The following is a 14119-nucleotide window of genomic DNA, read 5'->3' on the forward strand; positions in this document are numbered from 1 at the left end:
TGTTGAATGAGTGGGTGGTTCAGCCATATCATGGAGTACTATGGATTGGTGAAAAAGAATAAAACCTCCACACACGCATTCACGAAAATCTTGAAAACAGATTGGGGAAATAAAGCGAGGTGCGCAACAGTAAGTAATCCATGCTACCTTGGTGTAGAGAAAACGTTTAGAAAGGATATGTACAGAGGTATTTCAGTATGCTTGTATGTTACAGAATAACTGTGGAAATGTATATAATATATAATAAACTGGAAACAGAGAGATGCTGGAGAGTGGAATGGACAGTGTAAGGATACATTTCATCAGATACCTGTCTTTTGAATGCTGCGTCTTACGGCTGTTCTTCCTCCAACCCTGATGCCAAAGAGGAATTCCCCAAACTCTTGGAGCTGTTGTGGGGAGCTCAGGTGGGCTGCAAACCACCATTCCCGAAGGGCTGGCACTGGGACTTGCGTCCCTTTCCTCTGCTCACTGGGTCAGGTGCAGCCCCTGCCCAGGTCTCCCCTCCTCTTGGTGCCCGTCCTCCACGCAGTTGCTGGACACAGCACTCCTTCCCTCCCTCCTTCCAGGCCTTGGCTGCTGGGTAGCTCCTGGCGCCACTCAAGAGAGCCTTCCCCCTTGCCCCTTCCCCGAGCCACTTCCTCACAACCTTAGCTTGCGCGGCAGGTTCCGTGGGGCTCTCTCGGGCTGGTGGGTGCTGGCTGTCCAGCCCGCGCACCGCCTTGGCCACGCCCCCAGCCCGCCTTCCTCCGCGAGTGCCGGTCCCCACTTCCGCGACCGCGGGGCTGAGACGCTGCGGTCCCACCCCTCCGCTCCCACCCCTCCGCTCCCGGGCCGCCAGGACACAGGTTACCAGTTAGGGCCCAGAGCCCAGGAGCCCTGGGAGCCGTCCGGAAACGGGCAGCGCTGACGGCCATCGGGCCTCACACCCGTCTACCCACCTCCAGCCCGCCACCCCACGCGAGCCTCGGCCTCGCCAGGAAGCCCCCGACCGGCGCCCGACCCCCGCAGCCAGCTAGCTCGGCAGCCGTCGGGGCCCCGCAGAGGGGGTTCACCCGGCTCACCGGGGAGCCATGCGTTCTGGACAACGTCTGGGAAGGGGCAAACCGTTTCTGGGATCTGAGGGAGAGGGAGCCTCCGGGGGATCCAGAGCTCTAGGTCCTCCATCTTCACCCCGCGCGGGGTCCTCCCTCTCTCCATCCCTAATCCGTGTGATGGTCCGCCTGCCCCGGGGACCAACGGCAGCAGCCCAGCGTGGGGACCAGTGGGGCCGGGTGTAAGGGGTCTGGAGGACGCGGCGGTAGTGGTCCCAGAACCGGCCAGCGAGGCGGTGGACTGGGGTCTAGGTGACCGGGCTGCGCCTGGGTACGCGGAGCAGCCGGGCCTGGCACCCAGGACGCCTTCAAGTTCCAGGTGTGTGGCGGCCGCGCCTGCGCACTGCTGGACGGTGCTCGGGGGCCCTCCACCCCGGGGTCATCCCCATAAAGGAGGGGAGTGCTCACAGACCCGCAGTACTCCCGCCCACTCGGGTCCGCGCCCCGGCGGACTCAAGCCTCTCTCCTATCACAGGCAGTCAAGATAGACCACAGCAACTTGGCCCGGAACTTCTGAGAGCCGGAAGCCCAGGAGTGAGGGGTTCACTGGCACAAATAGTTCTCAAACTTGGCTGCATAACAGAACCCCCGGAGAACTTAAAAAAAAAGGAAGAAAGAAACCCCAGCGTCCAGACCCATGAAATTAGAACCTGGGATGGGATCCCCGAGGTCTCCACTGTGCAGCGCGGGTGGAGGGCCAGCGGTGTTGATGAGACCAGAGGGATCGAGGAAGGGCTGGCCACTTGAGGTCTCAGATCAGCAAGGGATCACAGGCAAAGACAAAGCCAGGCCTGCTCCAGCCGCCCCTGAGCTGCTCCCTTGCCCCGGATTACGCTTATTTTCCTTCTCTCAGGCAGTCGGGAAGGCTTCCCGAACCTGCCCGGGGCTCCACAGTGGCTCCCATTGTTGGGAGCCATCCTCACCACGTCTGCAACAGGTGCTTTCCAGGCAGGGTACGGATCCCCTCTGTGCTCCAGCTCAGGTTGCCAAGACCCGGGAAACCAGGTGTGTATGTAGACTGCAAGAGCAAGGTCAGGTCTTTTAAGACTTTATTTGTTACAGATAGAGACAGCGAGAGTGGAACACAAGCAGGAGTGGGAGGGAGAGAAGCAGGCGAGCCCCGGGCACCCCACGAGTGTGGAGTCTCACGTGGGGCTCAATCCCAGGACGCTGGGATCATGACCTGAGCCAAAGGCAGACACCTAATGACTGAGCCACCCAGGTATCCCAGGGTCAGGTCTTGACAGGGAGCTGGGGGGAGAGGGTCCAGGACTACACAAGAGAAGGGCCTCCCAACAGGAGCCAGGGAGGAGACCGTGTGCGGAGCACAGTGATGTCCCGGTTTTTGCTGTGGCGTGAGGTTTCAAGATCTGGGCAGTGGCCTCTGCTGGCCTGCACGCAGGCTAGATTAGCAAAAATGTGGAGGGGCAGCCCCCACACCTGGCCCCATTTCCAAGGGTTTCCCTGCAACGGAGGAACCCAGCCGGTACTGCTGATCACAATGCACCTTTTCAAAGTATTCTTCAAAGGTCTCTAGGGCAGTTTCTTCTAGAATGGCTTAAGTTTTGGTATTTCAAGACAAACTTTTCTTGAAATTCTGCAGAATCCTGAAAGTAGGAGCCAGAGAGTACATTTTAGCAGCATAGTTCTATATACATACGGATTGGTGTCACTTCCTGAAACTCGTCAGAGGTTTCATTACAAGGAAATGTGGACCTCGCAATACACACACACAAATATGCGTGGGAACGGGGCTCTGGCTGAGGGGGAGGTCAGGAAAATCATTGTTGTCTCCCCTAGCCGCCAGCTGTCTACACGCAGGTCCCTGGACTTCAGGGGGAAGGCAATATAAAGAGAGGAACAGAAAATAATGTAAAAAGTTAAGCAGGTATCATGCCCTAACTTGTGATGAGGCTGCTTGTTTTCCAGGACTTTCACTTGAAACCATTAGACCTGGGGTAGCTTGTGCTGAACAAGTATTTAACAGAGGCCTTCAGAGACAGGTGCTTGGAGGGAAAACACCCAGGTTTTCCTTGGTGGTGTAAAGCGTGGGAACTACCGTTCCGTCTTCCAAAGTCCGAGACTGAGCACCAGCCCCCCACAGCACCCACTGCGCCTGCACACTCTTCTGCAGGGGGGCCCCAGCTGTGGGGAAGGGCCAATGCACCAACACAAGACGCAGCATCCCCGGAGGAGTACCAGCTGTTTCTGTGTTTCACAGGCATTCGCCAGGTGTTTAACTGTTTGGGAGGCTGATGTGGGCTGAGGAGTCTGCAGGCAGCACTGAGGAGACACCGAAACACCAAAGCCGCCGCTGCCACCACCGGCTGATGCAAGTTTTATTGAGACAATGTACAAACAGACCATGGAAACAAGGGTTCTGATGCTGGGACCAGTAACGTAAAATGAATACAAAAATAAAAAGGCACTAATCTGTTAAGAAAAGACACTCGATGTTCTAAGAATATAAGTCATTTAATACTGTTAATTTTATAGCACAAAATAAAACAAGCTATGATCCCCAAAAATAATTTTAAAAGCTTACACAGAAAATATTATTGCCTGAAGTTTATGATCTTTAAGTTACAGGTCAAAAGTTTTGTGTTGTTGTTGTCATTTTAAAACACACAGTGAAGACCGTCTAGAAGCAAGGCCACTGTTCCTCCTGCAGAGACAACGACCCTGTCTCAGGGAACTGTCCTTCTACTCCTTTAGAATATACAACCAGCTCAGTTTCCACACTGATAGCAGTTAACCAGGGACAGAGGTCTCTGATCCCAGAGGGTGGAGTTTGAGGCAGAGCTCAGTGGTGTCCACAGAAAGCATTAGTCTTAGGTACTGTGTTAAAACAATCAAAAAGTCACTCATTTTAAGAGGTTAATGAACATAATATTAAAGGATTAAATTATAAACACCTGGCACAAAAACACATCATCCCTTTTCAAAAATAAAATGGTAATATTCCTCTGAGCAAACATTACAAGAGCAGTGGCCGTCTGCCTTGGCCTGTCTTGTCTGTAAACAGCTGTAAAAGAAAGTCAGCACGGAGCCAGGGATCCTTGAGCTCCAAGGAGGGAGCAGCTGTTTTCCCCTCCTTTCCGCTTTCCAACAGTGAGCACAATAGGTGTCTTGTCCGGGTGACCAAAGTTGTCAAATGGCAGCTCGCAGACACGTGCTCCTCTTCCACCATGCCATCAGGTGGTACCACACCACAAAGAAATGACAAGGATGACTCCTGTGTTGGGAGGTCCTTCTCAGGATAAATAAGTTTTGAGTTAAACCACCAATGCCCTAGAGTTCATAATTTGTTCAGTTCCCAAGTGAGTTAATTTAACATCCAAATATTTTCTTAAGTGACACACAGTAGACCAGAACAAGTAGCAATAATGAACAATCCTAAAAGGAGACCAACCAAGGAGCAAAGGCAGCTCCTCTGGAAGATTCGCATCGCTTTCTGAAACAGGAAGTCTTCCCCTCACCGGGGAAACCCAGGCACGAAGCTGAGGCGAGGATTTTTTTTTTTTTTTTTTTTGTATATTTAGTGTGATGAAGAGAATCTCCCTGCCTGATGAAAAAAACTAGTAAGGTCCTAAGTCAAAAAGGTACTACTTTTGGCACATATCCCAAGAGTTCAGAACTCAAGGCTCACCTTATTTTGGGCTCCCAATCTCCTAGGCAGCCCTGGAGACATGCACATGGGCTGAAGTGACAAGCAGGCTATTATGAAGCCAAAGTAGGTTTGCAGGGTGCTCGGATTCTGAAGTGGTCCACGTGAGGTGGGTCTTGCTATGGGTCCGCAGACATGGATGAAGGGAAATCATGCTTCCCAAAATGACCATACATTTCTTGTACTCCAAACCAACTACTGTCACCAAAACGTGCCAAGCCCCTCAGTTAAACTTGGTTTTAAAAAGTCTTAAGGTTTGTGTCCTTTTTGAACAAGGCACAAACTCCACCTTCTGCTGGCCGGCCCCCTTAGTACCAGGTCACCAGCTGCAAGGTGAACACTGTGTCCAGGCAGACAGCGGGGATGCCACCATGCTTGTGCCACTTGCTGTGGGAGCTGGGCTGGGCCTGAACTCAGAATAAGAGGCAACTACAATGGAGAGGAAGCACCTTCAGAGCAAGAGGTGGCCACAGTGCTCACTGATTAGAGAGAGCAGACTGCATTTTTCCCAGGAAAACCACAGATGGGCAGCCACAGTGATATTTTTCTCAGCTGATTATTAACTTTGTCACAGAAACACTTTTCAAGATTCTTTAATACGGTAGTTACCTGCCTAATGGAATAATGATTTAAAGAGAGATTGAAAAAATGGTTGCTTTGCTGGTTCTGTCACCACAAAATATTTATCACTCTAACTCAAAATCGAAGACCCCTGGGAGACAGGGCCATGGTTAGAGCAGATGCTCAGCAAGTGATGCAATCACTCATTAGGTGGCTGCTACATTTCTAGGTCTGCTATATTCATTCTGAGCTGAGGCCTGTCTTCACCAATTTCTAGAAGGGAGAGCAGACTGAATTGTATGAAGGTTCCAAAATCCTAAACTGCTATGGTGCACCAGACAAGGGATCAGCCACACCTTTGTACCAAGCTGGCTTGTATGAACAGCCCTCTTTTAGCTAACAAGGAAATGTTAACATCAAATTGCTAAATGGTTAATGGTTCTCCCTAGTCACTAAAATCTTAGACATCAAATGCATGAGTCAATTTCCAGAGCCTGCATTATCTTTGCCTCGGAGCGTCACGGATGCAGAGACAGGGGAACCAGTATTAGCAGCACCATCTTTCTCTGGCAGCCTTGTGAGCGTGGGCTGTGGTAGTGAGGAGTGGGCCTCAGTGAGAAGAATTTAAAGTTTCATTAATGAATTCAATGATTCTATGAACAACCGTTTTAAAGAAACTTAATTCCTATACCTTAAAGGGGTGTATTCACTAAAAAGCTGTACAGAAAACTGGCCATGTGCTTCCCCCCATTGCTCCTGTCATCATGGCAAACAAGGTAAGGAAAGCTTTCCCCAAACCACCCCCCACTCTGATGCTTTTGAGGACAACGTAATCCAAGAGGCCACGCACACAAGCTTGGCACACTACAACTGATTTTTCTGTGTGTTGTTTGTTATATGGCAAAACAGGTACAGCTGGCAACCAAGGGTTGGTGTTTTGTTGTTTGTTTTCATATTCCTTTAGTTACAGCAGCTTCAGTTTGGAAGCTCAGAGGCACGTGTCATTCCTTACAATATCACAAAAATCCAACCTGCTACTTAAAAACCTGTTCAGAACACACAAGTCTAATTAAGTCTTCCAAAACCAAACCAAAAAGGAAAAAAGAAGAGCCAGATTTGGGAGTTTAGGACAGAATTCCCTCTTAAGGTTCATTTGCTCTGTTCTTCAAAGGAAAAACAAAGTGGTGACTGAGCCACTGCTTTGTGGAACAGCGACTGCAACACCTCACCATGGCCTCAAGCTCCATTTGATGAATGGGACAGAATCAGTCACAAGTACAAACAGTGATGAGAGGACAGACCCCTTCCTCGTCAACTTCTCTCCACTTGTGTGCTTCCACCAGTATTTCCAGTTTATGATCCAAAAGAACTCTAAAATCTGCTACTCTTTGACAATACAACTATGATACAAATGCCGAGGCAGCCACTGTGTGCATTCCAAATGTGTATGAGAGACCGCCACTCTGCAGAAAGCTGGACATCGGCAATGCAGTGTAACTTGCCTATGAGAGAGAATGCTTTCCCACTTCAAAGGAGACTATGACAGGCAGAACAAGGAAGCAGCAAACAGGCAACAGCAATCACTCGTTTTCATCAGGGTTTTGAGGGTCAATGATTTTGACATGTGTAAAGGGGAAGAGCCCTTTGCGCCCGTTCACTTCACCTTCCCACTGGCCATTTATATTCATCCTTGTGACTTTCACAATGTCACCAACCTGTAAGGATGGAGAAAGAAGACAAAGTCAGCATTTTCTCTGCAAACTAAAAAAAAAAAAAAAAAAAGTTTACTTATTTATTTATTGAAAGGCTTACTGTTCTATCCGAAGGAACCTACAGATTTTTTTAAGGATTTTTTTCAGTGGTCAAACCAAAATCAAGCAGTGCCAAAGACACAAGGTGCTACCAATAAGCCCAGTGTCGTCCACAGCTGGTGAGAGTGTGTATTTTTTTTTTTTAAGGTTTTATTTATTTATTTGTCAGAGAGAGAGAGAGAGAGAGAACACAAGCAGGCAGAGTGGCAGGCCAGGCAGAGGTGGAGAAAGAAGCAGGTTCCCCGCCGAGCAAGGAACCCAATGCGGGACTCGATCCCAGGACTCCGGGATCATGACCCGAGCTGAAGGCAGCAGCCCAACTGACTGAGCCACCCAGGCACCCCTGAGAATGTGTATTAAATGAAGCAGCTTCTGAGCACAAAAGCAGCCTTTTTTTCCTCCCTATATTGGTTACTAACTCCAACAGGAAAGAAATGAACACTTAACTCTGAGAATGGTTAAAGTGAAATCGCACAAAAAAGTGTAAAAAAAACCAAAAAAACAAAAAACCCCACAAAACTAGGGGCACCTGGGTGGCTCAGACGGTTAAGTGCCTGCCTTCAGCTTGGGTCATGATCCCGGAGTCCCAGGATCAAGTCCCACATCAGGCTCCGGGCTCAGTGGAGTCTGCTTCTCCCTCCGCCCTCACCGCCCCTCACCCCACTCCTGTGCTCTCTCTCACTCTCAAATAAATAAATAAAATCTTAAAAAAAAATTTGAAAATCTATCTCCACCCCAATTTACATGGGGGTGGAACTGCTGTCACCAAGACCTCACTCACCATGCCATCTCCCCCAATGCCCAGTAGCAATAATGTCTCCCTGAGTTGTTCATTCCCTGGCCTCTCTGTGGGGCCATCACAGGGGAAGGAAGCCCAGGTTTGAGCATCTTTTTAGGACTTTAGACTGCAGGGTGAAAGGAATCCTAGCTATTGTCAGAGGACAGGCACAGCTTAGGGGCTGCTCAACTCATCAAAGGGAAGGCAGGAATTCTGTTTCGGAAGTGGTTTTCAAATTGTTCTGCAGACCCACAGAGCTTTAGAGAGGTGTTTTCAGGGCCCAACAAATGTCTGATTGGGATTTCAACTTAAGCCTGTATTTTATAAAGTTTTAAGAGAAGACAGTACATGGGAATGCTCTACTGCTACATTAAGCCATGCTGCCCCAGCTGCTTTCCATGCACATCTTCCTTGGGATGAAGCTGCCTGTGCCATGTGTCTGACTGAAGACTCCCCAGATGACAAGGTAAAGGCTAAAAAGTCTAAAAGAGACCTATTACTACTTGCAACAAAACACATTCAGAAATAAGCTGGATGCTGAAGTGGATAGCAGACTGCATCTGTCACTCATGTTATTTCCATTTTTTTCCTTCCCATTCTGTCAACTGTCCCAAATTGCCTTTTTAGCTAATTCTTATAAATCTCAACTTAAAAAACACTTATAAAAAATGTTAAATCTGACAACTAGGTTTCACATTAACTCATTTGGAAAAAAAAAAGGGTCTTCTTTATGCTAAAGCTACTGTCCTTGGGGCACCTGGGTGGCTCAGCTGGTTAAGTGTCTGCATTTGGCTCACATCATGATCTTGGAGTCTCGGGATCAGCCCTGCATTGGGCTTCCTGCTCAGTGGTGAGTCTATTACTCCCTCTGCCCCTCACCCTACTTGTGCTTTCTCACTCTCCCTTTCTCAAATAAAATCTTACAAACAAACAAAGAAACAAATAAAGCAAGCTAGCTACTGGTCCAGCAAGCTGACTGCTGGCCTGGATTGACCACAGATCCCAGAGATGACAAGGCAGCTTTATAAGTCTACCTGTACACAGCTCTGGGCTCTAAAGCCAACCTTGGAGCCCCATCTGCCTCTCTTGGTTACTAGGTGGGCCACTGCCTTGTGAGGAAAAGGAGGTATGTTTTCTGAGGAGAACCCAGAGAAGGGAGGCTATGTATGAACAGTCATTTGAATTAGTATGTAAGATGGCTAACATGAGGGATGCCTGGGTAGCTCAGTGGACTGAAGCCTCTGCCTTCGGCCGAGGTCCTGCATCGGGCTCTTTGCTGGGCAGGGAGCCTGCTTCCCTTCTTCTCTCTCTGCCTGCCTCTCTGCCTACTTGTGATCTCTGTCTGTCAAATAAATAAAATCTTAAAAAAAAAAGATGGCTAGGACGAGCAGAAACTCTAAAACCCGGTGATACGGTCTATAAAACAGAAATAAACAAGAAACAGAAAGCCAAAGAAAAAAACAAAAGGGGCTCCTGGGCAGCTCAACTGGTTTTGGGGGGCGAGCAGAGGGTATCTGACTCTTGGTTTCAGCTCAGGTCATCGAGCCGCTGTGTCAGGCTTCCCACTCATTGGGGAATCTGCTTTTACCCTCTCTCCTTCTGCCCCTCCTCCAGCTCATGCTTTCTCTAAAATAAATATATCTTGTGGGGGGGCGGGGAGTAAGGTGCCTAAGATGAGAAAAACTTCAGAGACCCAAACTCCAGACTCCAATACTTATTATGACCATGGCCCAAACAGAGGATAGCCATTTCTTTCTTTCAAGATTTTATTTATTTGAGAGAGAGAGAGTGGGACAAAGGGAGAGAATCGGAAGCAGACTCCACACTGAGCACAGAGCCTAACACAGGGCTGGATGCTTAACCAACTGTGCCATCCAGGCACCCCAAGATCACCCATTTCTTTTTTCTTTTTTTTAGATGTTATTTATCTGAGAGAGAGTGAGAGCGAGCGAGCGAGCATGAGAATGGGGTGAGGGGCAGAGGGAGAAGCAGACTCTACGAAGAGCAGGGAGCCCAATGTGGGGCTCGATCCCAGGACTCCAGGATCCTGACCTGAGGTGAAGACAGCACCAAAAAATAAGTCCCTTTACAGGAAGGTCTGGAGATATGTTGCTTAGATGACTGAGTGCCTCTCTACACAGGCCACTGGGAAGCAGACAGCTTAATGTTTTGTCAATGCCTTCCAAGTTTGTAAACTTGATGATTTTGTTCTGATGTAACCCCATACCAATATGAAAGTGGTTCACGCCGCTTAGAGCCGGTGGGAAGGTCCAAAGAGGACAGAGAAGGAAACATGCCCCTGTGGAGTATGCTACACAGACCTGGTTTCCAATTCAATGGAAACAGGAAAATGGACAGCAAGAGTTGGGACCTGTTTTCAGAGGTTTTTACCTGCAGACCTTCTTCAGAGATGTTACCATCTCTCGATCCCCAAGGTACACCACCCTCCTACAAGGCAGGCTGGGATAATAGATCTACAGTCTGGAGCTCTCCAATGTCACAGGCTGCTGGTTCACTACAAAGCAGAGGTAAAAGCCAGCAGCATCCAATCCTGGCCATCTGTGTCCCTGCCACCTTGCATAGTGCAAAGGCAGCATGGCCCAACTGTGCCTGGGACCACTCGACCTCCCGCTCTCAGTCTCTGCTCACCAAGACAGCCACTGTCTTTCATGCTCTATCTTCACAACATTCCCCCTTGTGAACCCAGACTGGCTGCTCTGAGCTGTCTACCTCTCCATCCTCCAGTTTTTTATTTTACCATTTTACTTGTGATTCTCCAAACCTACTGAGAAAAATGCAGTCACCACATTTAGGTGGAAAACAGCAATATTAACAAATGAAACTTCTCACCTTGTGGAAACCAGCCTTAATACTTGGTAAAATGAGAAAATGAGGCTCCCTGGTTAGAACACAGTATAAATAAGAAAAAACAAATTGCCCTAAGTTCCTGCCTAAATTCTGATTCAAACTCTATTATTTAGGAGCACCATTAATTCAACTCAGTGGTAGGATGGCTTATAAAGAGTTAATCTGATGGGCGCCTGGGTGGCTCAGTGGTTAAGCCTCTGCCTTCGGCTCAGGTCATGGTCTCAGGGAATTCAGAGCCCCACATCGGGCTCTCTGCTCAGCGGGGAGCCTGCTTCCCCCACAACCCTCCTGACTCTCTGCCTACTTGTGATCTCTCTCTCCCTGTCAAATAAATAAAATCTTTAAAAAAAAAAAAGTTAATCTGGTAAGTAAGAATTAAGATTCTAGGGCGCCTGGGTGGCTCAGTCAGTTAAGCACTTGACTCTTGACTCAGCTCAGGTTGTGATCTCAGGGTCATGACATTGAGCCCCATGTCAGGCTCCACGCGTAGCACAGAGCCTGCTTGTAATTCTCTTTCTCCCTCTGCGTGCCCCGCTCCCGCTCACATTCGCATCCAACTCTCTCAAATAAATAAATATATTCCTAAAAAAATTCGATTCTTAAAAATTTTTATTTTTTAAAGTAAGCTCTAGGCCCAGTGTAGGGCTTGAACTCATGACCCCAAGACCAAGAGTTGCATTTCCACCAAATAAGCCAGCCAGGTCCTTAAGAATTAGACTTCATATGATGAGAAGTTCTGAGACAAAAATAAAATGCCCAATACTAGATATGTATAGGAGAAAGGGTGTAAAAAGCAACTCATGTATTTACAAATTACATTATTATAATTATTTTCAAATTTATGTCACAGGTTCAACTGAAACACTTCAGTTGGTTGAACAATTAAAATTATCATTTTTATTTTTTTATTTTTAAAGAAGATTTTGTTTATTTGTCAGAGAGATAGAGGGGAGTGTGCACAAAACAGGGGGGAGTAGCAGGCAGAGGGAAAAGCAGCCTCCTCACTGAGCAAGTAGCCCGATGCAGGACTTGATCCCAGAACCCTGGGATCATGACCTGAGCCAAAGGCAGATGCTTAATGGACTGAGCCACCCAGGTGTTCCAAACAATTAAAATTTAAAGGTAAAGACTGAGAATTCTATTTTTGAGATCTGCATTAAAAATAAAGTTAAAAAAAATTTGTAAAATACCCAGTGGAAAAAAATTACAACTAAAAACACATTTTCTCTGGTGTTGTCTTAAAAGGAAATAACAATTAGAGAGAATAAACAGATTTAATAATAAAAATTGAGTTTTAATATATTTGGGACATATTAAAGACTTTTGAAATATAGACTGTTTATAGATAATTAGTGCTTGGGAGTCCAAGTATTGCTCTTTCTCCAAGTCATAATATTTTAATTTATAGATAGTAGAAAGAGAATGTCTTTTTTATTCCTATCTGGGAAAAATCATACATATGTTTTTGGTAATTATGAAAAATTTCATGTTCTATAAAGTGGACCAAGGAGTTAGTTTTATTATTATTATTATTATTATTATTTTTTTTTTTTTTGAGAGAGAGCACGCGTGGGAGTGGTTGGGCAGAAGGAGAGAGAGAGAGAGACTCTTAAGCAGGTTCCACATCCATGCAGAGCCTGGCACAGGGCTCCACCTCACAACCCTGAGATCATGACCCGAGTGGAAATAAAAAAATCAAAATCAAAAGAGTTAACTGACTGAGCTACCCAGGCAAACCCAAGGAGTTAAGTATAATTTACATATTCTTCTTCTACCTTACAGAAGTCACAAAACAGGAAAACCCTAATTATGTTAATTAGGGTTCCTAACAATGAAAATTTTCAGATCTGTGTATAAGGGAAGTTCTAATGTGAATAAAGAACCTTGAGTTATAGTAGAGACTTTGTAGAAATCACACAGCTGGAAGCTGAAGTTGATGGAAACCTGGAAAATGGCTTACGTCCAATCTTATTCCGTTAAAAAGTAGTAACGTTTAAGCACAAACATAAGATACAGTAAGAGTGAACATGCAAATTAAAATTAGGTCTGCTCAGCGGGAAGAGAGAAACCTTCTGCACGCAGGAGCTACTAGGATGCTACAATCTAGACCCCTGCATAAGGGCCACATCCCTCAATTTCCTCGAACTCTTCAGTGCACCTGTTCTAGACCCTTGGCCTCTTTGAGCCTATCTCATGTCTGGAGCTCAATGAGGCTGATGAGATGAGGTGCTTCATTGTCTGGCCTTTCTCTCCACCGTACAATTCCTTCCTTATCTCCCTTTCATCTAAGAAAACAGACTGCCTCTGTCTTTATTTTTAAAATAATGAAATGGGGGGCGCCTGGGTGGCTCAGTCAGTCGGGCGTCGGGCTCTTCATCTCAGTTCAGGTCATGATCTCATGGGTCATGGGACGGAGCCTGCCCACATCTGGTTCCCCTCAATCGGCTTGAGGATTCTTAGCCTCTATCACCCCCTGCACTCACACGCACTCCCTCCCTTTCCCTCTCTCTAAAAATAAATACATAAATCTTTAAATAATGAAATAGGAAAGAAAAGTCATGGACAGAAAACCATTGGTATCATTCTAAATTGACTTCTAGTTATTATTAATAATCACAAAGAAAATACAATTAATGCATTAAAACAGACAACAAGGCTAGGACAAGTAAGAGGATGTGTGAGTATATAGCTGTAGAGAGAATTCTGTGAGGAAAGGGAAGGGGAATCAGGGGAGCAAACACCTAGGTGGACTCTGCTATACAAAGGGATGATGGCCTTAGGGCATCTGTACAGTAAGTAGTAGGCTGGCACTCAGAGCCAAATCAAATTCTGCCAAGATATTGTAAGAAAAAAAAAGGCTAAGGGAAGAATGAGCACAAACTGAAAAGAAACAAAGCTACAGTTTGGGGCTGATGAGTGTTGTTGACAGATAATGGGCCCTGCAACTTCAGTTTTTGTTTGCTCCACTCATTTGATGTCCTACAAAAAATACTTTGGAATGTTGTCATTTCTACCTATGTTTTCTCTATCTTCACCTGGACTCCAGATGCCCAGAGAGCATATATTTTGCCTGAAGTCTGCAATCTTAGCCTGCCCTGGCTGACATTTGATAAATGTGAAAGAAAACAAAGTCTCACTTTCCTGAAAACCTGGCCTGGGGCAGCCCTCTCCCACATCTTGGGTGAGCGCATCCCTCAAGCCTGGGGGCAAGAAACATGCTCTGACCCTCCGCTAATGCCCCCCTCCTCAGTTTCCCCAGCCTCTTACTACCTGGCTCTAAGTATAGCCATCCTGCCCTGATCTGCCTTCCGGCATCTAATGTTACCCCAGCCTAACCAGC

General features: G+C 47.0%; 1 protein-coding gene across 1 annotated transcript in view; it reads right to left on the reverse strand.

Annotated features, from left to right (window-relative positions):
- Positions 1-3402: 3402 nt before the first annotated feature.
- Positions 3403-14119, reverse strand: part of CRKL (CRK like proto-oncogene, adaptor protein) — a 42438-nt gene continuing 31721 nt past the window's right edge. The window contains exon 3 of the mRNA XM_032875962.1: positions 3403-7037. Coding sequence (XP_032731853.1) covers positions 6903-7037 — 135 coding nt within the window. The 3' untranslated portion in view covers positions 3403-6902. The remainder of the gene's footprint in view (positions 7038-14119) is intronic.

This window comes from Lontra canadensis, unplaced genomic scaffold (genome assembly GCF_010015895.1).
Source record: "Lontra canadensis isolate GAN:19392208 unplaced genomic scaffold, GSC_riverotter_1.0 scaffold57, whole genome shotgun sequence".
Classification (NCBI taxonomy): domain Eukaryota; kingdom Metazoa; phylum Chordata; class Mammalia; order Carnivora; family Mustelidae; genus Lontra; species Lontra canadensis.